The sequence below is a fragment of the Crocodylus porosus genome, unplaced genomic scaffold (genome assembly GCF_001723895.1).
Source record: "Crocodylus porosus isolate Cpor-Errol unplaced genomic scaffold, CroPor_comp1, whole genome shotgun sequence".
NCBI lineage: Eukaryota > Metazoa > Chordata > Crocodylia > Crocodylidae > Crocodylus > Crocodylus porosus.
The window spans coordinates 6,194,077-6,218,802 of NW_017728918.1; the positions used below are offsets into that span (position 1 = coordinate 6,194,077).

General features: G+C 50.2%; 1 protein-coding gene and 1 long non-coding RNA gene across 3 annotated transcripts in view; one reads left to right on the plus strand and one right to left on the minus strand.

Annotated features, from left to right (window-relative positions):
• The window catches only part of GATA4 (GATA binding protein 4), a 40,626-nt gene that overhangs the window by 9,657 nt on the left and 6,243 nt on the right, over positions 1–24,726 (minus strand). The window contains exon 2 of one of the 2 annotated variants that reach the window (XM_019537186.1): positions 3,430–3,596. In XM_019537186.1, the coding sequence (XP_019392731.1) occupies positions 3,430–3,596 (167 nt within the window). Of the gene's footprint in view, positions 1–3,429; positions 3,600–24,726 lie in introns of both variants that reach the window. The other variant, XM_019537185.1, reaches the window with a different exon arrangement.
• On the plus strand, positions 324–23,395 carry LOC109311514. Its single transcript, XR_002101527.1, has 4 exons — positions 324–1,090; positions 14,330–14,335; positions 22,204–22,215; positions 23,385–23,395. It is a non-coding gene; the product is annotated as an uncharacterized LOC109311514 (long non-coding RNA).

Below are 24,726 nucleotides of genomic sequence, written 5' to 3' on the forward strand. Positions count from 1 at the left end.
TACTCCTAATTACTGTGGCCGCGCTGGACTTTGCCATCCCTATGTTGGGAACCACTGCGGTATGGTGAAGGTAGATCTGCAGAAGGTCAAAAGACAACAGTTTATTTCCCACTTAGAGTGAGAATCAAACTATGCTCACCGAACCCACAACTTGGCCCAGCCGGTTGAATTTGGGTTGTGAGTGCCACAACCTGCAGGGACTCTGATCCAGGTCTGCCTCATTTCTGCCCTGGGAACTTGGCTACCAAATAAAGATCCCAAACCTTTCTCCACAAATCAGGGAGTGGGCGGTTGGATTGACCCCTTCCTGGCTAGGTGTGTCTTCTCTGTGCATTTTGGAAACGGAGCAGGAACTACCAGGAGCTAATAGCACGATCCCGCTGGCACAGAAGCCGATGGCAAAACTCTTCGATGACAACTGTGTACGCTGGAAGCTCTTCTGATCTGGGACCTCACCTTATGGTCTCAGCCCACTTTTGGCATCGTATAAGCAATACACGATGAACACCATTGAAGCAGATGTCTCCATGCAGTTGTGCTTTCCTTGGAAACATTAGTTAAAATCCAGGAAACTTTAGCAAACTCATGTAACCTGCTGGCCCCCCTTTGGGCCTGTTGCATAAGTCTGCTGAAGACCTGACAACGGTGCTTTAGCTCAAGGTGTAGCCATTTGTGCTTTGTTGTAGACCCGCAGATCCCAGGTTGAACCCTGGGGGGTCAGACAAGATGACGGCCATCATCACAGTGGCAACTCGCGTAGTAGTGGGAAGCCAGGAAGCCGCTCCAGCTTCTCCCTCATCCTTAGCTTTTCCTTCCCAAATCCATAAAACCTTGCATGCCAGCCGACTTTGCTCTGCCTTTGGCTGTCATTTTCCTTCCTGGCCTTCTCTGCCTATTGCCTGGAGCCATCCAGGCAGTTTTTTCCACTTGTGTTTTCCGTGGAAACCTTAGCTAAAAGCCATCCAGGCAATATGGACGGCTCAAGACCACCCTACAAACATGATATGGGTTATATGCCCCCTCCGGGGTCGGAAGGATTGTCACCCTGGCTAAATGGGCAAGATGAAGGGTGGTTCCTGCAGGAAGGGAAGTCGCTGATGCAAATGTCCAGCAATGAAATAGTGCAGGGAACAAAACTTTTATAGAGTTTCAACCCTGCAGAAAAAGGCAATAGACTGGTGTGACCCAGCACAAAGGCTTACAAATGCAATCAATGTGTAACTGTATAAAATGGTAACCTTGATCCAGAAGAGAGAGAGAAAGAGAGAGGGAGGGGTACCCATCCGAGAACGGACAAGTGTGGAAACTGTGACAAACAAAAAAAAGGCCTTGGAAAAAAAGGACCTGAATTGCTTTCAACCTCCCAGAGTCTGTGTGAAGATGAGTGACCTGCTGGCAAGCTGGGCATGGATATAAGTGCTTTAGTGTTTTTAAGGAGCAAGTCGTTATAGCAATGAACTACGCTCTGCGAGTAAAATAAAAGCCAGCTTGGACTTTCCTCCAGCCCTCAGAGGGGAGGTCAAGGTTTGGGAGTAAACGTCTGTAAGGATGGGGATTTTTTTGTTTCTTTACTCCAGATTTTAGCAGAAACATTGCACTCCCTATCGGGTGGGGGGCAGGACTAGCTATCCCAGAAAGGTGATGTGGGTCTTAATTCACTACCTCCTTAAGCTTTCAAAAGCCAAGGTCCCATCATGAAGGTGAGCACAGTAGTTCCTCTGGCTCCCTGACACACTAGGACCCCCGGCTTCCTTCGCTAACATTTCTAAATGTAATGAGAGCCACAATGAAGACAGGCAACAGAGGCAAGCACCATGGTACTTGTCCACCCATCCCCTAAATCCAGCATCACAGCCACCGTGAGGATATAAGCCCTAACTCCACGGTGCTGTCTGGCATACCCCAGGCTGGGGCACTGGAATGGGTTTGGGGCATCTCTGGACTTTTAATGCCGACCGTTGCTCTTCTGAGCTCACTTATTTGACATGAAGTAGGCAGGCCAGCCATCACCTTAAGCACCAAGTGAAGGCTGAATCTAGAGCTCAGCAGTACTAGGAGGCGGGAATGTGACATACTTTGGCTGCCAGAGGGCATCAGGAGATTACAAATCAGTACCCAGGGCAAGATAAAGTCAAAGCAGCTCCCTGAAGAAATGATGGCAGATGCTGAGGAATGACTGGAAGGGTGAAGCTAAGAGATGTGGCATTTGCAGAGGCAGGAGTCAGGGTTGGAGGTTTCACATGGGAAATGTCTCCTCCCCCCTGCAAAGAAACCTGAAGTCATGTAAAGAGAGACAGTTCACCAGCTCCTCGTGGTGAAGCCTCGGGCCTCCAGAGGACTGCGAAGCCACTGCCTTGGCTGTGGCTTTGGGAGGACATGAAGCAAAAGCCTATGGCCTCACCCCAGCATATATCACTCTTCCCTGGAGATGACCACCTCCCCCATGGCACAAATCGGTGCTACAGCCTGCGTGACTTGTGATGCTGCAGGGCACCTTTCCAGGAGCGCTCTACCAAGGACAGGGCAGGTGCACAGATACCACGTGGATGGGCATGGCGTGGACACCCGCACAGATAGAGGCCCCGAGCCTGCCAGCCACAACCCCTTCTCCAGTTCCCCATACCTATATGTCTTGCCCGGCCCCTAAAGCCCCAGGGAGACACCAAATTATGCCACTGCCTTTTCCCAACCCCCTTGTGCCTCTGTCCTGCCTCCTGGCTTCCGGGTACAGAGGGTCATTGGAAGTCATGGAGCTGCTGGAGTATCTGGGAGTCAGGTTTGCCCTAAACTGAAGAAGGCCACTGGTGAACAGCACATAGCAAGGGGTGGACATCATGTGTACTAAGGGAAGGGTGAGAAGGACCACATCGGAGGCGATAAGGGCTTGGTAGGTACTCATATGCTACAGTTGATGAATGTTTAACAAGGTCAAAATTCGATTCATAGCTCAAAGGGACCTCAGTAGGTCATCGAGTCCGAGCCCCTGCCCTGGGCAGGAAAGAGCGCTGGGGTCAGACGCCCCCAGCAAGGTGTGTGTCCACTGGCACAGATCTACAAAACCAAGGCCTGGCCTGTCACAGAGCAGGGTGCAGCAGGTAGGTGCCTGGGCATCTGTAGAGATCCCCCAGTCCTTTGCAAGAAATGTTACGGCTCCTTTGTAGGCAGTCCAAAGGACCCTGGGATGCACCGGTTACAGACCATCACACTGAAGCAGTGACTGTATGCTAGCGGCAGAGACCGAGGCCCAGATGGGTGGATCAGGCTGAGTGAAAAAAGAGGAAAGGGAAGTGGTAAAAAGGGAAATGCCCAGCTTCCCCTAGGACCCTCAGCCTTGTTGCACAGGGCAGCTCCACATGCACCGGTTTCTTGCTCTGGAGTCTGCTGTGCATCTGGGCAGGCTGCCGGGGAGCAGCAAAAGCCTTTCCTTACCAGCCTCCGCTGGGGTTTGATCAGGGGCCGGTTGATGCCGTTCATCTTGTGGTAGAGCCCGCACGCGTTGCAGAGGTAGTGGCCCGTGCCGTCTCTCCTCCAGAGCGGGGTGGACATGGCTCCGCAGTTCACACATTCGCGGCCCTCAGAGTAATCATCAAAAAACTCTGCTGCCGGGACAGGGAAAGAGAAAGACGGTGGGAAGAATTAGTTAAATTCTTTTTTTTTTTTTGAAGCATGCCACTCTGGTCCCTGAGTATTTGCACACGGGGAGACCCGTGAGCTCACAGGGGTTTTCCTTAGAAGCAGCACTTCGTCCTGAGAGGGAACAAGAGGGCTGACGGGCTGGGATTGAGGAGACTTGGATTCTGTGCCCAGCTCTGCCACGTGTTTTCTGTGTGACCCTGGACAAGCTACTTAATCTGCCCCATAAAACCAGGATAAAACCTCCCCACCCCAGTAAGGGTTCATGGGGTTCAGACACTACAGCGATAACACGAGCCACGACACTGCCTCAAGGAGCAGACGCTCAGGCCCTCTTTCCTGACCAAAACCACCGAGACAGGACTCGATCCACCCCCCGCCAAAGGCAATGTAAAGACTCACACAAACAGCCAAAGTCATTAAAAAAAAACAAACCCCACGTGTGCCTACTGAAGGTGCAAAATTCCTTGCACACACAAGTCAGGAAGACACAGGCAGCGTCCAGCTTCATGCACGCAACAAAGTACGTGTTTGCTGACACAATTCACCCGCATGTGTTTCAACAGGTGGCTTTCATCACATGCAGCACAGGCCTCTGCGGCTGAAAACATGAGCGCGTACCAGGATGCTAGAGTCACCCTGAGCCGCTAGAGGGAGGTGCAACCCTGTAGATCAGCGGTTCCCAAACTTTTTTAGATCCAAGCTCCTGCTCCTCCCTGCCCCCCACCCCCCTCAAAATGCCAGCTCTTCGTTTTCATGTTATTTGACTACAGAAAAATCCTAAAGCAATTCTTCTCTTGCAAAGACCTCAGAAACAGCACAGCAGGGCAGAATGGTTTTACCATTTGGGTCGCACTATGAACTGACATCTCTGGACTTACCTCGTGAATCCCGGTTGTACGCATAACACGACTAGCATTCCCACAACACCCTGATTGAGAATCACTGTTACAGATTAGGCCGTGTACTGTCTGTGGGCATTTGCTAGCATCAAGTGTCCACGTGTGCAAGTCTGGCCAGAGATGTCAGCTTGCAAACCATGTTCCTGGGAATGGAGAGATGCCGAAGAGAGACTTTGGCATCATGACCCTAAAAGAGCCCCAAAAGCGAATCTATTCTGCCTTGGTTTTTGGTTGTAGCAGTATTGATCTAAGGACATAGGCAGGCAAGGTTGTTTGGGTAGACGTGGTATCTTTGATTAGACCGACTGAGTCATTGGAAAAAAGTTCCCTGCAAGCTTCTGATCTACTCAGTTGGTCTAATAAAAGATCAACCTTCTCAGCCGATTTGCCACAGAGGGCCACACTTGCAGCTCTTGGTGTGTTATGTCAAATGCACCCACACAACTTACTTCCTGCGCATCCATTTGCAAAATGTTTGAACAAGATGTCACGTGGGCCACCGCAGTGTGACGACTGGGTTGCGTGCATCCCGCAGGCCGCCGGTTGAGAACCGCTGCTCTGGAGGATACAACTTCAAGGTGCTACAGCCCGGTGTCGCTTGTGAAGCAGGTGCAGAGATGAACTCAGTGCAGATGCTAACTACTCGCTTAGGCTAACTGATCCGTGGAAACGAGGCAAATTCATCCATTGCATAGAGATGCCAGGGACAAATTTGGCCCAGGCTTGCAAAAGGAGAGGATCTGATAATAGAAACATAGAAATGAAGGGCTGGAAGGGACTTCAAAAGATCGTTGAGTCCAACCCCCCTGCTCTAGGCAGGAATACTGCTGAGATCAAATGATCCCACCAAGGTGTCTGTCCGGTCTTCTCTTGAAGACTTCCAAGGTTGGGCACTGCACCACCTCCTTGGGACGTCTAGTCCAGATCATGGTCTACTGTAAAGAAGCTCTTCTATACAGGGGTCAGCAGCCTATGGCATGCATGCCCAACGTGGCACGCTGCATGCCTTTTACTGGCACGCGGCTGCTTTCCGCCCCAAGAGGTGGGAAGGGGCATGCCCAGATTGAGCAGCACGTGGCTGCCGGGGAGCAGCCTTCTGCTGCGGCCGACCCCTGCCACCACTCCAGCACCTCCCAAGGTAGGCATTGTGGGTTTTTCGGCACTCCAGCCAAAAAAACGTTGCCTACCCCCGCCCTAGATCCAAAAAGTTTCTTTTGAAAAGAAAAGGAGCTAGAGCAGCTGGTCAGGAAATGATTTCTTCCCAGTGGAAAAGCTCCATACTAACAGAAAATGAAATAATGGGAAAAAAATGAATTTTTTCAATAAAAAAAAAAACTAAAAAGCCGTCTTAGAATCGTTGGATCAAGTGTGTTTGAGCTGATCCCTCCATAAAAGAAAATTGCCAACATTTCCCAAACTGCATAATTAAAGCTACCTCTGATGGAAAATATTTGATCAGCCTTTTTTTGTTTGTTTGTGTCTGGTTGAATGAAACATTTGCAGAAGCAGTCTTCAATGGATTATTTTCATTCTCCAGGTTTGTAGTTGTTTGACCCATAGTCAAAATTTTATGCAGAATGTGTTGGCGGAAATGATTTTTTTTGTTTTTTTCATTGTTCGTTCAAATGTAGCTTAGGGAAATCAGTTCCTGTTTAGCTCTACATATGGAGGCACTGAAATACATCCATCCCTCCGATTCTATAGTCTGCTTTTTTCAATCATGCTGATTTTCCACAACTCCTAGTGATTTCAAAGAGCCTTCAGGGTCTGAAAATCAGACCATTCATAGTCTATTGCTGTGCTGATGCTTCTGGAAGTAGGTTGCTAAAAATGTTATCACTATCAAAGGTAACCCTAATGGGAGGATTACATCATTGCACCGTCCAAGCAGCAAATGCTGAGCCAGATGCTGAAGACGAAGCCTACAAAGTTCTCACCTGGTCACAACGCAATACGTGACTTCGGATCTGTCACCAGGAAGAGATCACAATTGCAGGAGAGCTGCATCTTTCCTTTCTGAGGCAGGCTTTACGGTGCTGAAATCCTTTTAAGGACAACTGGGCACGTCTACACGTTCATTAATGCGGAGGGCCTACTGTGCATTAAATTTGGCACTTGTAAAATTAAGTACGAAGTCAATACGCAGTAGGCTGCCATACTGCACATGAGCGTGGTTGCAAGCTTTTGGTGCAACGCTTAATGCACAGTGGACTAATATTACTGCACATTAGCATGCTAGCACGGCTTTATTGCACATTACCATGTTAGCATGGCTTTTGCCATGCGTGCTAATGTGCAGAATCATTAATCTACTGCTCATTAAGCGTCTCATGTAGAAGCATGCACTGCCTTTACACAGCATGAATTAAACTGGGAGAGAAGAGACCGTTTAATATATGGAGTTTAGCGTTTGGACGTGTCCATTTATCCTAGCGGTGAATGAGATGGCTGAAGCTAGACGGGTTTCTCAAAAAGATGCTCTCACTCAGCTACATGCTTCTGAGCCAGATGTAGGAAACGAGATTTGGAGGCTCTGGACTGTGCTCTGCTGAGGTCAGGCTGCATGATCACAATAGCCCGCAGCCTTCAAAATCTCAGCATCAGCAAAAATTAGAAAGCAGCTTCTTAACTGCTCCAGCCGGTCAGCCCTTCCCTCCTTGGAACTCTTCACGGGCTGCGTGGCTCTTCCGACAGCGACCCAAGCTTCTTCCAGGGTCCTACGTGCAGTAACCGTGTGCTCACCCCCACCGCTGGTACCACGTCCTCCCACTGCCCCTCTTGCTCTGGATGCAGGCTCAAGAAAGCCTCCTGCTTCTGTGGCACCGTGCGTCAAATGCACAAAGGTGGCTTGAAGTTCTGGATGCTCCACATCAGTATCACAGATCGGGCACCCAAAGCTTTTCAGGCCGAAGGCAGAAATTACTTGGTGGAGTTCTCCAGCCTGTGTTATTCAGGAGGTCAGACAAGATGGCCATGTTGCCCACCCCCCAGCCTTAAAAATCCATGAAACCTGAAGCACTCAGTGTGAGACACCTCACTGGAAGGTCTGGGCCTTGATCTTGGTCTGCCTCAGTCTTCCAACCTGTATAATGGGGATAATGCTGCTTTTCAGCACACCGGGGCTTGCAAGGCGAGCTCTACAGGTGGGGGGAGAGCCCCGTTTAGATAATCATGTGACGAGCCCTCCACAAAAGCCAATTCTTAGTCCTAAGAACTTGCCAGCCATAGCTACAAGCAGAGTTTGCTCAGGGCATGAACGCGCAGAGTTGGTTTGGCTGCTTTCTTTGGCTTTTTTCCTACGTTCTGCTAGTCAGACTTTGCCTTTTTGGCTAATAATGGGGAATGAGTCACATCAGACTCCGGAGACTCCCTGCAGAAGGCGCCTAAATAAGTGTTTTCAGAGCTTTAAATCCAGGCACTATGAGCCCTCCTGACACTTGCTCCTTCCCTCACCTTGTAGTAGCAGCCTGGAAAGGAAACATTTATTCAGGCAGCAAATTGCCTGAACAACTCCCCAAGGGAGCCAGAACAATGGGAGCGAGGGAAAGGCTTCCCCCTGTCACACTCAGGGCAGCAATTTCCGTTTTGCGGAGTGGGAACTACCGCTCGATAGCTACGATTTATGGACCCATAATGTGACCTCGCCATAAGCCTTCACGCCAGGGAGGGATTTCTGGGGAGATTTATGCGCGCTCCTGAAGCCAGGCAATGGGGAGTGTCGGGGCAAGGGGGTTTGGGAAGAGATACACTTGCCAGTGCAGCATTTAGGCAACCGGTTATGTGCACCAAAGACTTGAAGGGCCTCCCTGGCCGCATGGGCTGTGTGGCTCGCAAAACACTCCTCTTCCCTCAGTGCATCCATCTCTGGCACTTCGACTGGGTACGACCGAAGTCTCAGGACCTTACTGTTGCACCTGTGTCCCTTCCCCCACCTCTGTACTGCATTGTGTCTGATGGTGCTGAGCACCACTGACTCCCATCCCAGTCTACAGGCAGCACCTCCCAAGAGAGTCTGGTCACAAGGCTGGGCCCTGAAGACCGAAGATTGTTTTTACACGTGCAGGGGGGCTGGACCCCATGGTCTACAAGGTCCCTTCCAGCCCCTGGCGATCTGTGAATCTACGAATCTATGACAGTGGCATGATCTAGCGCTGACGGAAGTGGACTATGACCTGGATGACCCACCTTCGGCAGTATTGCCAACTAGGGTGGCCATCATAGAGGGCAGTCGGATTGATATTAAATTTCCCGCCTTCTGTAAACAGTGTTCCAGTGCCATGTTAATGGAAATCCACTTTCACTGGGCAAATAAAATATGGGGACAAAGAGAAAAATAGAGGACATAAAGTTGCCGGGTTTCGTATCAACAGAGGACAGAGTAGCAGAAAACCGGAAGGTCCTCCATGATGGCCGCCCTATTATCAACTCTCTTGATTTTGGGCGTTCTTCTTAAAGTCTGTGCTTCAGGAATGTGAAAACCCTTAGCTCTTTCTTATATATATGTATATAAATATAACTGTAAATATAACTATATATATATATATAAAAATATAACTATATATATATATAACTGTATATAACTATATATAACTGTGTGTGTGTGTGCGTGTGTGTGTGTGTATATATATATAAAAGAAAAAGCCTAAGTTTTTCAAATTCCCGAGGCATGGACTTTAAGAACAACAGGAGAAATCATGAGAGTTGGCAATGCTCCTTCTGCTAATGCTGGGGGGACTCTGGATAGAGACCTTCCCATACTGCCTGTTGTTTAAATAGGCTCCTCGGGGGAAGGCAATGTCTCTCCCCCCCATGCAGGACGCAGCAGGCCCTAGTCTTTCTTGCTCACAGCTTCTGGGTGATATCAGACATGTCTTGGGAACAAGATTAATGGCCCCACGAGATCCAGATACAACCTGCTTACTGAGCAACCAGGTCCAAGAAGGAAAAGGGTGTTCAGAAAGACATATTTAAGGGCCCTGGTTAGCTATTATATACCACAAATAGCTCCACTGAAATCAAGCAGAGGGTAATGGATTTACTCAATAGGGCAAAGGGGAAACACAAAGCCCTGGGAACCCATGTGTGAAGGCTTGGTGATGCACACAAGTGCTAGCACAACACACAAGTGTATGTGTTACTCTGGGATTACAAGTCTGTGTGAAGGTGGGCCTTTGCTAAATAAAAAAAGAGTCTTTGTCCTTATCCAGAAGGCCTGTATCAAGGTCAAAGTCCACCCCAACCCTTGGAGCAGCATGCTTGCCTCTGTCACCAAAAGCCAGCAAAAAGGGGCAAGGTGGATGGGTTGCTGTGCCCAGCTGCTTCCAGACTCCCCAGGCTGCAAGACCAGGGACCCATTCACAGATGGGCTGCCCTAGGGTGCTGAATGGCATCGACCGGGAGCCGAACTCCAGGTCAACCCTGGAGATGTCTTCCTCGTCCCATCCCTATGTCCTAGGAAGCCTTGGTATTCCTCCCAGGGTTGCAACCGTTCCTCAATCCATCCTTTTTTCTTCTTCAAGAAGCCTGTCATTTGAGCCTCGGAGGCACTGGAGATACTTGGGTCTAAAAGCATGCCGTTCACAGCCAGCAGAGAAAGAAAAGGGTGGGGACAGAGGAAGAATGGAGCACTGCTAATAGACTTGCCTGGGGCTTGGGCTGCCATCCCTGCACTGCTGCACCCTTATCCTGTGTCTTGAGGCCAATGGGGTTTAGCCTCTTGAATAATAGTCCTCTCCAATCTCTAGAGCGTAGTGAGGGTGAATATAGCACAGACCACGAGGTGCTCCGGCAGTTCAAAAATATAAGATCATGGGCAGACGTAACACTTACATGCCCTAAAGTGCTAAAAAAAAACCCCTGAGTGAGCAGATGATGCACAGCACTCTAGCACTACAAATTGGCCTAGATCAGATCAAAAAAAGATCCTGCAGTTTTCACATTTCAGCCAGAAGGCACCTGCATGTCTGTCTGTACACTATTGAAGCACAACAAAAGCACTTGATTTTTTTAAAAAAGGTGAAATATGAAGCACGTTACATGTGAACCAGGTCTGCTCATACACTAAGTAGATCTCCGAGAGGCCAAGCCCACAGTCTCAGAGGCTGAAACCTTTATCCATGCGCCAACCACTAGAAGGTGACCAAGAGCCTTACTGCATTAGCTCGAGCTCCCCGCAGACGATGCTGTGCATTAGTTTATGACAGACCCTTCTCCTCCCATCTGGCTTTGGGCCCCTTTTCATCTCTGCCCCCATCTTTTATTTGCCCAGCAAAAATGGATTTCCATTAATACAGCACTGGAACGCTGTTTACAGATGGAGGGAAATTTAATATCAACATTTCCCGATGCCAAAGTGTCTTGTCAGTTCAGTGAAGCCCCTTCACAAAGGAGAAGCTGTCGTTCAAATGCAGCCAGGCACTTACGGGCTTTAAACAGAGTTTGAGAGCCATTTTTCCTGCAGAGAAACCGTTTCCTAAAACAATTTATTATGATAAGAGGTGAGTGCCATATTCTTGTGTACATACCAGTCCCAAATGGACTCAGGGGGGGATTCTCAGATGGCAAAAGTGCAGGCTGGCTTTCCAATATGGATCCAGCATGTTCGGCGAGGGGGGAATAAGACGTGAGCTAGGAAGCTGTTTCCATAAGAAGATATAATTTGGAGAGCAGAGCACAGGGGCAGACCCAAATCCCATAAAGAGTCACAAGAAAATCACGAGAGGTTGGAAGCCTAGGTTATTCCTATAATGATGCAAGGCAGGGAGGAGGTGGGGAGCAAAGCTGGGGGGAGGTGAAGGGGCGGGGAACTCTTGTAGTGGTGGGTCATGGCCTAGGGGAGATGGGAAAGCTTGAATTGTTCCTGAGAGGACTAAATTTAGAGAGACATAGTTAGGCGGGTTAGTATGAAGTTAAGTAGAAGGCAGGGTAGATTTACACCTTAGGGAATGACCACAGTAGAGAGAGAGAGAGAGAGAGAGAGAGAACATCTATCTATATATAATATGTATGTGTATATATATTGATCTACATATAGATTGATATATACCTATTAAAGTAAAAGACAGATAGTTCTAATATGATAGATAGATAGATAGATAGAAGCTCACTTCATCAGGTGCTTCGAAAGGACCAGATTTAGACAGCAAAGCGCAGCACTTAATGCTGCACGATGGCTCTGAGCTGCAAGCTAGGCATCTTCCATCCTGTAGGAACAAGCATGGCAGAATGAGCCTGATGAGACCCTATTTCTCTCTTTCATTCAGACAGCAGTCCCTTTAACATTTGAAGGGATTTATTGTCCAATAAGCTCCAACCCAGTATGGCAATTGCTAAAGACCTGCTGCCAAAAGAAATTTTTCTCAGGCTTTTTGAGGCATTCCACAACCTTGAAATCCCCCCTTAGGCCTGCAAATGTCCCAGGAGGACTTTTACAAGATGCCTGATGAAGGGTGTTTGTGCCCAAGAGCTTGCAATAAAAGATTTTTTTATATTTTTTTTTTGCAAAGATCTTGTTGGTCTAAAAAAAGATATCACCTCTACTACAAGTCCTGATTGCCTCTCCCAAGCAGCCACACTTCAGGTTAGAAATGAAAGCGAGTCAGTGATTTCTCTCCTGCTTCCGTGTGCTGGCCTTGTGCTTTGTGGGATGGAGTTCACCCCACGGCACCACTCCTGCATCGTGGTAGCAAGCAACATATTACGGTGCACAGACCTTTGTTCTGGTTCTCTCCCTGGTGCAGGGAGGGAAATATGACCCTGTACGAAGTTACATCGTGTGCATTTATTGCCCATATGAACATTGTCCTCGGTTCTGCAACTGTCTCTAAGCTAATGGACGGGAGCCATAGTTGGTGAGTTTTCAGCCTCCGAGAGTGTTAAAGTCCCTCCTGATCACTGGGAGCAAGCACTCAGGTAGAGGCTTTGTTAGGAAAATTGTATAAAACCTCTCTGATTATTTTCCCTTCTCGTTTGACACATGTGCACTGGAAATATGTCAGATCCAGACTCTGGCAAGCCGTTTATTTGGTCTGTGAGGAGGAAAGGGTCCAACCTGCTTGCTTATAAAACAGTCGCTCCGTGATCTGGTGTGAAACATTAAATCACTCTACAGGCACGTCTGTAAATCACTGTCCTCCTTACTACTTCCAAGTCCCCAAAATGCTACAGCAAAGCAGCAGCTGCCTTAAGCCCTTATGCTTTAGGACACGTCCGAATGCAGAGCTCCCTGCTGCATACCACCTCCCCGCTTGGGCCTTCCCACCACCAATAGTCCAGGCATAAGGCAAACCGCTGAGCAATTCTGCTCCACCCAGGAGCAGGCAATGATGGACACCCATGCCCTCTGTTCTTTTTAACTGCCAGTGCAAGACAGAGGATGAAACATGGCAGAAGCCGAAGTTCAGCTGGTTTGGGATCTTAAACTTCATTGCTGACTTTGCCTTCACTGCTGAACGACAAGAAAGATTTCCAAAACCTCCCTGCGTGCCATCGTACACCAACAGGGAAGTAATCCTGCCTGATCTGTGCAAGCAAGAGCAACTCGCCGAGACACTTGCATGGACCCAGAGGAACAGACTTCCATCTTCAACTCCCTCTGTGCAAAAATGAAGTTTATTTCCTACCTATGGGGATTTTTTTTGCCAGCTTTAATTTTCCCCGAGCTGGATGAAGCACAGGTGAACCTGAAAGCTTGCAGAAAAAGACAGGGTTTTTTTTTTGCAAATTCTTAGTTGGTCTAATAAAAGGTATCATCTCTGAACCAAAAGTTCTAGAGTTTTCCTTTTCTTTTCGCCTCAGACCAAGATGGCTACCATATACATCCTCCAGGCAGAAGATGAAGCACTCCAGTGATGGGCGGCGTCACCGCATCCTGCATGTAAAGGGGGCAAAGGAAGAGAGAGCAGCTCTGTGCTTCAGACTACTTCCACTAGACCAGGTTGCCCAAGGCCCAGAGCTTTTAATCCGCCTGGGCCTCAATCCCCTGCAGCCACGCGGTGAGGATGAGCTAGTATCTGTGGGATACTGAGGTGCTCTGATTTGGGTGCCATGTATGGTACTAGGGAGCATCCTGCCCCTTCTACACTAGCCCAGGGTCAGGCAGGCCCTGCTGTGTCTTAAACAGCACCAGCTAATGTGCCTTGGCACCTCTACCCAGCAAGATTTTCCCCACCAGACCCACTCAGGATGGCTGTGCCGGTCACGACTTGTAGGAAAATGTAGGCAGCTCCCCTACAGTCCAGTAGCTTCTGGTACCAAGGGTCAAGGGCTGTAGGTGGTTTTTACATGATGCAGCTTCCTGAGCTCACCTTCTACACACTTTGGGAGCAGTGGGTGTGGAAGGGGAAACATCCCCGCCTTGTTTTTTCCTTTCCAGAGAAACTAAGAGGTGCTAGGAATGAAGTCCACGCTACATGACCAACGCCCTATTCGGAAGGCATAGGTAGGTAGGGCTGTGCATGGTGCCTACACCTTGGCCTGGCAGATACCATGATGAATCACAGAAAATGAGGGTGGAAGGGACCTCAGGAGGTCACATCTAGTCCAGCCCCCTGCTCAAAGCAGGGCAATCCCCAGTGGGATGGTTTCGGTCCAGGTGGTTTTACCTGGCACGGGAGACCCCCTTCTTCTCAGCCTTGAATGATTTGATGTTGACCTGTCCCTTGCACTGCGGGCAGGCGACCCCTGCCAGGGTCTATAATGCCTCCAACACAAGGATCTCGGCTACACAGTTTATGGTGATGGGGGATTGCTCTTGGGCTTTCCCTCTAGCTTGCCCCTTTCGTTTTTGTGGTGAGAGGCAAGTGAGGCTAAGGGGCATCAGGCTTTCAGGCTTGAGGCTTGCACATGGGATGCCTGCCATGGATCTGGGTTGTATCACGAGCCTGGGAGGGAGGATACTTGCCAGCGGTAGTGCCGCACAGACGTGAATGACTGAGCTCTGCTGATTTGGCCCAAGATGCTGAATTTCAACACACACACACACACACACACACACAAAAAAAAGAGCCCTGGAAAGTTGTAAAGAAGAGCTGAGTACTTTCATATAAAACAGAAAAGGCAGGCTTCATTAACATACCCCACCCACTACAAAAAAAATCAACCATAAGCCCCACCCCTTCAAAGCTGCTCCATGCCCGTTGCAAGACCCGCCTGGTAGAGAATGAGGCCTCCGCACCGGGACGCACCCCACTACCTGCCCGAGTTGTACCGTGCCTTAAGTCCCAGAGGCAAAGTGCGTGCAAGGCGCAGGATTTACAGCTCTCTGGGACCATCGGGCATCTACGGTGTTACAGCATCCAAGGGGCCCCAGTGGTCACAGTGCCCTTGGGACTGACTTGACTTGACCATCAAGCCAGGTCCGCAGTTGCCAACAGCCCGGCGGGACCATCCCAGTGCATATGACCCTTACCAACTGGGAATGGAGGGACCGGGAGGTTAAGGGACTTGCTCAAGGTCACACCGAGAACCTGCAGCAGAGTCAGGAAAGCGTCTTGGACCCTCTGAGACCCACTGCTGTGCCTCGACCACCACGAAACCCCTGCCAGCTGAGCACTGCCTGTCTCCGCGCCTGGCGGGTGCATGGCAAGCCCTGTGTTCACCAGGAGACCCTGGGTATTGTGAACAGGACACAGTCCACAGCACCATCACAGGAGGAAAAGTGGGGAAAGAATCAGAAGAAAAGAAAAGAAAGACCTTTGAACAGGTCAGGCCTTGTAGGGATGGGCTGGGGGGAACAGAAAGGACAGGAAGAGCCACCAGTGGGCTGCCTCCCTCCCCCCACAGCTTCTCAGCCCCCACAGAAGGCATCCTGATATAATGTCAAGGGACATTATCACCCTATGATTAGATTAGGTGCACTAAGGTGGGACCTGCTCCTGCTCCTCTGCAGGGCGGGCTGGAGCAGGAAGATCTGCTAACTCTCCTCCACCCATGCGGGGCTCAGAAAGGATGAGAGAGTAAATACGAGAAGGGAAGGAGGGAGGAGATGGAAGAGATGGGTAGGAAACGCCCAAAATAACCTCCCAGAATATTATTGTTGGCTCCATTCATGCTGATAGCTGGGTGTTTGAAGTCCCTTGGGGCCCAGTCTCAATTACCCTGTTCCTCCAGTTGAGCAGGCAGGGAGGGGTGGAGGAAGCAGTTCCCAATACTCTTAGGCATATATAGCCCTTATACGGCCTGTCCCCACCAGGAGTTAGAGCAGCCTCCCATTTGGGCTATTTCCTCCCCTCGCCCCATGCACAGGGGGTTGGGATGGGGCTGGCACGCAGCCCGGATGCCAGCTCTGCAAGGGGAGCCTTTCTGTGCAGGGGGGGATATTCTCCGGGGCCTGCCTCTGCCTCTGTAACACTGCTGGGCACTGCCAGCAGCATAAAGTGACCCTGGTATAATGGAGATGTGGGCCAAGGGTGTCATTTCCCAGGATACGCGGCTCCTGCTATGACGTTCATTCCTCCCGTGCTCACCTTTGGAACCCAGCTCAGGTCATACACAGATCCTTTGGCATCATAAACCAAGCGCCACGTGATTCACCCTTTTACCCCCTTTCCATACCTGCTCCTGGGTCTCCAAAGCTCCTGCCAGTGTCCCTGGGATCTCTCAGGGAAAGCTGTCTGAGCCTCCAGTGACTGCACACCCATCCCCTGAAGCCCATTATCCTTACTAGGATTTCCCCGGGACTGTTCTTGGGATTGAAGCAGCCAAAGCACCATTTATACCCAACTGTATGACATGGCTTTCCAGCGATGGCTCGGCCCTTCAAAGACAAAGGCACCCACTTAGCAACGCGCTCAGTGACTAGCCCCAGTAGCGAGATCCCAGCCCCACTGAAGTCAGAGGGAGTTTCTCCACCCATTTTTAGGGGCACTGTGTGACCCAGCTGCTAACTTCAACGGGATAGTGCCTAACATTAAGAATGTGTGCAAATCTTTGCCAAAATGGGATCTCGATATGCCAGACAGCCCCCCGAGATCCTCGCATAGCAGGTGTCATAAGCAGCAAGATTGACCTTTGTACATATACTTGTATACGTTTTTTTTTGCGCACCCAGGATACTAGTCTTCCCCTGTTATCAAAACGACACTGGCATGATGCAGATTGTACTGGCCTCGCACGTAAAGCGATTTCCCTGTCACTGACCACCCCTTCCATGGTTGAGATGAAAAGGGGGGCTGAGGCCTGATTTGCCTTTCCACTGTTTGCACAGTGTGTTTCCTTACTTGGGTCCCGCTCACCTTAGATAATGCCATGAGCCTGGCCTTTCTCTCAGGTGGTTTTGCCTGGCCGGAGCTCAGGCTGTTGGCTTGGGCTGCACACATTTCACAAGGAAACCTTATGCAAAATGCTTACAAATATACCTATGAATGCCGTCCTTATTGCTCCATGACACATGCTGCTGAGGCTCCAGATCCTGCACTGAGGGTCCCGTTCTGCAACCCTTCAGTCAAACAGCTGATCTCTGCTCAAGTGAAAAGTCCTTTCGACTTTGACGGGAGTAATGATCCCACCTAGCAGTGCACTTACAGAGCCGGATCCTGGTCTGGGTTGCACTGGGGAAGCTCTCTTGATGAATCCAGAGCATGTACGTCTGGATATTTTAAATCAAACACTAGCCAAAATATACCATTTGGTCTAATGCTATTCCTCGTGTCAAATTGGCCAGGTTTGTGCTCCCCTGTCTTGGTACCCCGGAATAGCGATATTAAGCCTCTTTCCTGCCTTATTCATTGCTCTGAACGCTCAATCACTTCACTCCACGGGGATGAGAGGAAGAGACAGACAGAGGTTTCCACAGTGACTGATAATGCATTTAAAAAGGTCAATTCAGACTTTGACAAGCACATACAGCGCAGCCCAAGCCAATAAAATCACAGGTACCAAACTTATCAGGGGGAAATATAACTTGCAGTTTTTCTAACTCAATTGATTGGACTTTTATCTAAAATAACAGGCATTATAAGATAGGAAAAAGCTCGAGATAAGGAACAGAATTGAGTAGTCTTGAATCAGATCAGATTATGGACAGGTTCAAACTCCCACACCTGCCCTAGATGGATCAATGAAAGTTTTTTTTGGCATTGTCCTCCCCGGGTTTGAAACGCTGCTAAAGTTAAGTGAACTTTGAGACTTGAGCGTTTATTCTGCGATTATAATTAACCTGCTCACCGGTCACTATTGATTTCGCCTGAATGGATGTGACAAAGTTTGATGGCGTGTTGCAGAAACCTAAACGGATGGGGAGGAAGGAGAGCGAAGAGATTTCTGGCGAGTTTTTGCTCAGGAAAAATTCCCACTGATGGGAGTACGACGGTGGGAGGCGGCAGAGGAAAGACAGGGCCCACTCGTTACACGTTAGTCTTCAAGGTGCCGCCCTGCCCTGGCTTCTGCCCGGTCAATGATGTGGAAGAATTTCACATGAATGTACCGGGAAGCACAGAAAAGTGTACGGCTGCATCTTCTGCCGGGATAACTCTTTGTAGCCCCCTGGGATCCTGAAGTGGCATAAATGGGGGTATCTCTAAACGGGGGAGGCTCCAGATTTTGCTCCCCATATCTTGTCCAACTCAAGGCAAGGCAAGGGCTGAGCGCTGTATGCACCGGCCAGGCCTGCAGACGAAGGCTTTGTGCTGGGCCAGGGGTTCCTGAGTTCAGAGAGGAAAATCTCAGCCCAAATCAGCCTGGAGAGCCGCTGTGGGGCATCGAGAGTGGTGGCACCCATATCTGGTTATGACACCTTTCTGCTTTAGAGGTGTGTCCCCAAGACATCCCCGGCACTCCCTCCTAGACGGAGAACAGCAGACTGCTGGGTGTAGCATGCCCTCCCACGCTCCTCTCTCAGCGTGATAAAACCTCGACATGCAGAGCTTCACGTGCTCGCCACCGACGACCTCCGATGCCGAGGACCCTCCACAGACCCGAGCACATGTTCTTTGTACAGGCACGGTCATGCATTTACAGCCCCAAACCTTCAGCAGTCACGAGTCCAGCTCCCCAAATTCAGCCAGGGGATGGACTGACCGACCGATTCTTCATCATAGCAGGTCCTTTTTACTTCCCTTCTAGGTTTTGTACATTTAGGGATCATATTTTCCAGCTTTACTCCACAGGCTTTAAGGGCTGAACACTAGCTGTTCCTTTCCTGGGGAAAGCAGAGAGCCGCCCGCTGCGAAGGAGCTGGAATTTTTCGGGCGAAGAAATGCGGTCCTGGCCACGAAGCGCCGGCCTCCAGTGCAAACCCCTGCTCCAGTCTGCTTTTAGACGTGGAGGGTGCCTATACACGTGCAGCGACGCTGCTCCGACACACTGGACTTCCAGTGCGTCAGAGCGGCCTCGATTAATCGAGTCTGGTGGAGCGCGGCAATTACCACGGACCCCATGTCACGTGTCAGGGTCCCCGCACTGAAAAAGAGTAGCGGGGGTGCTCATTCGAGCTTCAAAGCATGTGTATCAACTCCCAGCAAGCCTTAATTTTCCCATTGCGGAAAAGATTGTTTTACCAAATGACTGATTTTTGTTCTGGGCTCTGCCTGGTTGCAGCCATACGCTGTCTCTTGTCTTCTGTGTAGACTGTTAGCCCTTGCAAGCAAAGCCCATCTCCGATCTGTGGCTGTACAGCCCCAAGCACGGCCTTCTGGCTCACAACTGGCGCTCCTGGCCATTAAATAAACAGGACTGTTACTACTAATAAGACTGTGCCAAGGGATTGTGAAAAAGGGGCATGCTGGAAAAGAGAGGGCAGGGAGGAAAAAACAGGCACAAGGTCAAAGAGCAGCATTTTAGGTCATGATTTCTGCTGCTGCACTACCGGGTATACTCTAATCTCTAATCCTTGAGGATTAAGAGCAAGTGTTCCCTACAGGTAAATTATTCTGCTGTGCCAGCCTCTGCAGCATGTGAAGACCCCTGGTCTGGCTGCCCCAATCTTCCTTTGGACATGGAGGCCAGGTCCACACGAGCGGGAATGTGCAGAAACACTCAGTGCATGTGGCTCTGTTCACCGCACTGCAAGCAAAATTAGGTACCGAGAAATGCCGGTGTTTTAAAAAAACTGCAAGGAGAAAAAAAAGAAAAGGTGGCGTGGCACACGTGGCTGCAGTGCGTGCCACCCGAAACTGGAGCCTGGCTGAGCAGAGTCGTGATCCGGCTGTCGGCCAGGCTCCGGTTACCACTGCTCCAGCAGCCCCGGGAGGCCCCCGAGACCCCAGGTAATGCTGCTCCTACCTTACCCCACCCAGGGCAACTTGCCACATGCCAGAGCACGTGTGCAGGGGCATGCTCGGGGACAAGTGGCAGCAGCACAAAAATGTGCCACTGCTGTTTGTCCCCAGGGAAACGCACGTTCCCGTGTGTGGGGACGCATCCGAAGAGCCTGCATTTTCCCTTTGCAGAAAAGACTTTTGCCAAACGCAGGCCCGTTCCCCCACCCTGCCAAGTGTGGGTGGGAGCCGCCCAGGTGCACGGCGTGCCGATAGCGGGCTGGAACATCCTGATCACATGTTGATTACGTGACCCTCCGCACTGAAGAAAACAACCCCAGATCCCTTTATGCTGACGCTGAGAAATTTGGGGGCCCCTTGCCAGACAGGAAGAAAAGTCCCACTGGCGTTAGCCTGGGGCTTCATGTGCTGCAATTCGGCTGCTTCAGGGAATCTGTTAAATCTTGCGGGGGGGGATGATCCCCTGCATCTCACCTTTTTTCCCCATCTCACCTTTGCTAATGGGCCTAGTCTTGTTTCGCCTCTGGCCCACAGCAGATCTCACTTGGATGTCAGCGGAAACACCTGCACCTCTGAACAAGTGCTTCGATGCAGGCCCCATCCGGTGCTCCTCACCCAGGCAAAAGAGCAGGGTGAGTATCTAGCAGTAAGAGGAACCCAGTTTTGCATGGCAACGCTGCACGCATTTTCATCCCTCTTCACTGCTGGCCCCTGGCTCCGATACGCTGCTTTGCACCAGGCAGTTGCAAAGCACTTAACAAAGGCAAATAATGATTGTCCAACCTCGTTTTATAGGTGAAGAAACCGGGGCACAGAAAGGTAAATTAGTTTCTAGCAACGGAGGTGAGACTTGAACCCAGGTGCAGGGATTCCCAGTCTAGCCATCAGGTGACACACCTGGAGCCCACGCTCAATGTGCCGCACTTTATAACAAAGACCTAAACTGTGTCCCTACACTCTTCCGCTCTTGCTTATAAAGGACGAGCATTTTAGCTGTCCTTACAGCTCACCAACCTCAGCCTCCCTGCATACGGCCTGAAGAAGGACCCTCCATGCTCAGCTTGCCCAACAGCTCTCCCAACTATAAGGCTGGACCAGTAAAATACATCACAAAAAAATCCTGGCCTCTCCTACACTTCCTGGACTATCCAAGTTTCGACAACACAGAAATAACCAGTTGTTCCAGGGCCTGATAGCAGTCCCCAACCAGGACCCGGTTTTCAGTGGAAAGGGCTGCTCAGGACTTCCTGGAAAACTTGGACGAGCCCTTTGAAGTGCGGCTCTCAGAAATCACGGCACCATCTTTTGCAAGTGGAGTCCTGTCTTTTCACATCGGTCCCAGCGCCCGTTCCTGCTCCCGGTGTACTAACACTCCCGCGGCAGTGCGGGGCCCGGGACGGCAGCAGAGACGAATACCTGACTCCAGAAGTGAACGCACACAGAGTTCAACTACGCGAATGCCTCCAACGTCTGGAGGGTTGGATGGTTTCACTACAGAGAGACGCCACTGCCGCAAACCCTGCTTTAAGAGCAGAGCGTTCAAATCATAAGGTTGACAAAGTTCTTTGGGCGAATATGATATTTTTTATTAGACTTAAAAAAATCGTAAGGTTTTTACGATTTTGCGGGGCTGCTGGGCAGGGAGGATCGACGCTGCAAATCTCAAACCCGGACCTCTTGGACTGGAAGGCATATTAATGCTTCCGGGACCCAGGTGTTTTCTGCACGGGGCAAGCCCACGTGGCCAGGCCGAGCAGAGCGAAATAATAATAACGGAAGGAACCGACTGTTTCGGAAAACACGGCGCGATGGAAATGTCAGCGCTGCGGCAGATCTGTTCTGCGGTGGTCATTTATAATCCAAGGGGCTAATCCGCCTAGGAGAGGAGACAAGTAATTCCCACTGGCTTCGCCGGGGCGACAGCGTCCCTGCAATGCTGCTCTACTACACGCAAGTGTCAATTCACGGCCGTTACACTGAGCAGGGCCCTCAAAAATGTCCGTAACGTCTCCCCACCGAGTGGAGGTCGCAGGGCGAGCGCTAATCGCAGCAGTGGGAGGAATTTCCGGGGGGGGTGGACAATGCTTCATGTTAATTGCTGCTATTTCGGAGAAGTGATCGCACCGCCTGCACCTCTGCAGCAAACTTTTTTATTTATTTTTTTTTAAATCACAGGCCCTTGTCAAATCCACAGGCAGATAAATATTTTTAATGGGCCGCTTGCGGCCGGACGAACGCAGGGTTACAAATGGCCGGCCCGACTTATCGCACAATAAGGATCTATTCATAGAAAGCGCAGCATCGATTTAATTTCGCCTGGAAGAAAACGCTGACTCCCAACCAGCTCGCTGCCAGGTCGCTTGCTTCCAAACCAGACGCATTGCGCATAAAAAAGCCCAGACGCAACCTTCCCTGACAAATTACTTGTCATTTTTTAATATTTAAAAATGGAGAAGGAACTCTTTGTGTGCTTTTTTTTTTTTTTAAATCACTTTGGTCCAAACCTTTTTTTCTTTGGTATTTAAGCGAGATCCAGCAACCGCACGGAGAAGCACAGAGGCCTTCCTCCAGGGGAATCGCAGGGTGAATCGCCTCAGATTGGGTCTGCTTTGAGACCTTTGCCTAGATCAGTAGTGGCCTTAGGGGAGGGCAAACTGGGGGACCGCCCAGGGCCCCACACTTTAAGGGCCCCAAATTTTTTAACCTAGAATAAAACTAGAAGATAGCTCAATGTTAAAAAAAACAAACCCTCTTTGTATTCTTAATATTGTATTAAAATAGTTTCACTGCAGTTTCATGGAGAGGGCAAAGTGAAATTGAGATCGCAAATGCCTGACTTGCTTGCAGATCATCAAAATTAAGCCTCTAAGGGGCCCCAAATGACTGTCTTGTCCAAGGCCCCAGCAACCCTAAGGCCGCTAGTGCCTCCATGGCTATACTGGTGTGCTGCCACAGCAAAGCCTTTTTGGCAGGGACACAGCATCTCCCAGCTAAGTTGCACGCCTGCTGCTATCTTGCGCCCCAGCCCCACGAGGGAAAGCAGCACAAGCCCCGTCTGGCCAGTCGGACCCTGTTGCAGGCACAGCCCTGTCGGCCGAGGAGATGCACCGACAGCAATCTACCGTACAGACCCCAACCTGGCGAGCAGCGCAAGCAAACCTAAAGCCCGTATCTGTCAGCTTGGAGGACTAAGTGCACCGACGACATCGGGGGCCGAAGATGGCTATACCCCTAATTCATTTTCTATCAGCCTAAGCGCCAGATGCCAACCGCCCCGCTCCGCAGAGACCTCTCAGCCTCCCGGTGCCTGCATGTATGAAGGGAAACATCCAGAAACCCAAAATAAGGGGTGCGACCAAAGCACTCCCGCGGGAGATTCCTCATGCGATGGGATTCCTTCCCCCGGCACAGCTGCCCCGCTTGGACCCCCCCGCAGCACCGCTGCCTCGCTGACATGACTCACTCTCAGCAGCGCGACGGCAGCGATACCAGACCCAGGTGGAATGCAGGAAACTCCAGGGCGAAAGCAAAGGCCGCCCAGTGAAATGAGGAGCCTTTGAGAGCTATAGTTTCACGTTCTTGTCCAGCCCGAGCTGCTCTCATGGCCACTGGACTTCTTGCATGCAGACGGCAGGATGCAATCGCAAGGGCCTGAATCTGCCACCAGAGCCGGCCGAGGCGGCCAGCTCTGTGCTGGCCAGTCTGATTTTTTAATTTTTTATTGGTCTCTTCATTTTTAATAAGCCCTGTTTCTAACACAACGGGGCCCCACTGGAGTCTGTGGATGCTACTGCAGTCTTGCAGTTCTTCTTTTTAGCGTGGTTCTTTTTTTAATCGGTGCATTTTCAGCTGAACACTGCCAATTTAAAAAGGCTCCTGCTTTTGCAATGATCAAACCCCCGGATGTTTTGCCCTTTGAGAATGGAGCGTGCCCCCTTTCAAGGGCCAGAGCGCGAAAGCTTTCCTTCCCGTCGCTCTTTACCCTCTGGAGTTGTATTTGCATCGTTAAATGCTTACCCACAGGCCAACCCTGAATTCACCAACACACGCATGCACTTTTCATCCTAGTGAATACGTGTCCAAGGGCTTAGAAATGTGCCTGGCTCAAGCGTTCGTGCCAGGTGTACAAGCAGGCCTGTGCCCCCCCATCATGCCAATTTTGCAAAATGTTGCAGACTCCTTGGGTCACCGTGTGTGTGTGTGTGTGTGCGTGTGCGTGTGTGAAAACCCTGGCCCTAATGCAATGAATGAGAAAATCCCCTCTGGATTTACCCAGCCTCCAGGAGCGCATTGGGAACATACCCTCAGGAAAATAACCCCCGATTAACCGTAACGTGTTCAGAGAACTTTATCTTCTTTGCTCCACAAAGGTGGCAAGCATCCAAACCCATAGTCACTTCACAGAGATCAACGCTTTTTAAAGTCTTTCACTATTATTATATTAGTAAGCCTGTAGATGGGGAAAGAGAATTTTAAGGCATTAGGTGAATTTTACGGTAGTAGATACAGACCCCTTTTCTTAAGATTGCAATGTTTTCTCCAAGCAATTCATGAAACGCACAATGTGAATGCACTATCTGCGGCGGTATTGTAGCCGACATGTTATTAGCAGCATTTATGCATGTCATTGCTTTCCTTCATTTGCTTAAAATGTCAGCTCGTTTAAAGCCGGCAAGATGCCCCGGCTTTGGGGATTTGGGTGGGGGGTAAACGAAAGCTTGTGTATCTGAGCCACAGACGGCTTTTGTCGGGAGGCCTGAGTCTTGTTTCAGGTGTCTGTTGAGCCAGTTTTACCATGATGTCACTGCACCGATGTTGGTGGAGTCACACTGGCACAAGGCTGGCACCACGGCTGGTTCCAACAGCAGTGCCCTCTTCGGTGTCTACCAGGCCAGGGGTGGCCCCCTGATGCTAGCAATTCCCACTCAGACAAACCATCCCAGCGGGGGCTGTCTCGCAGCTTCTTTTTTTTCTTT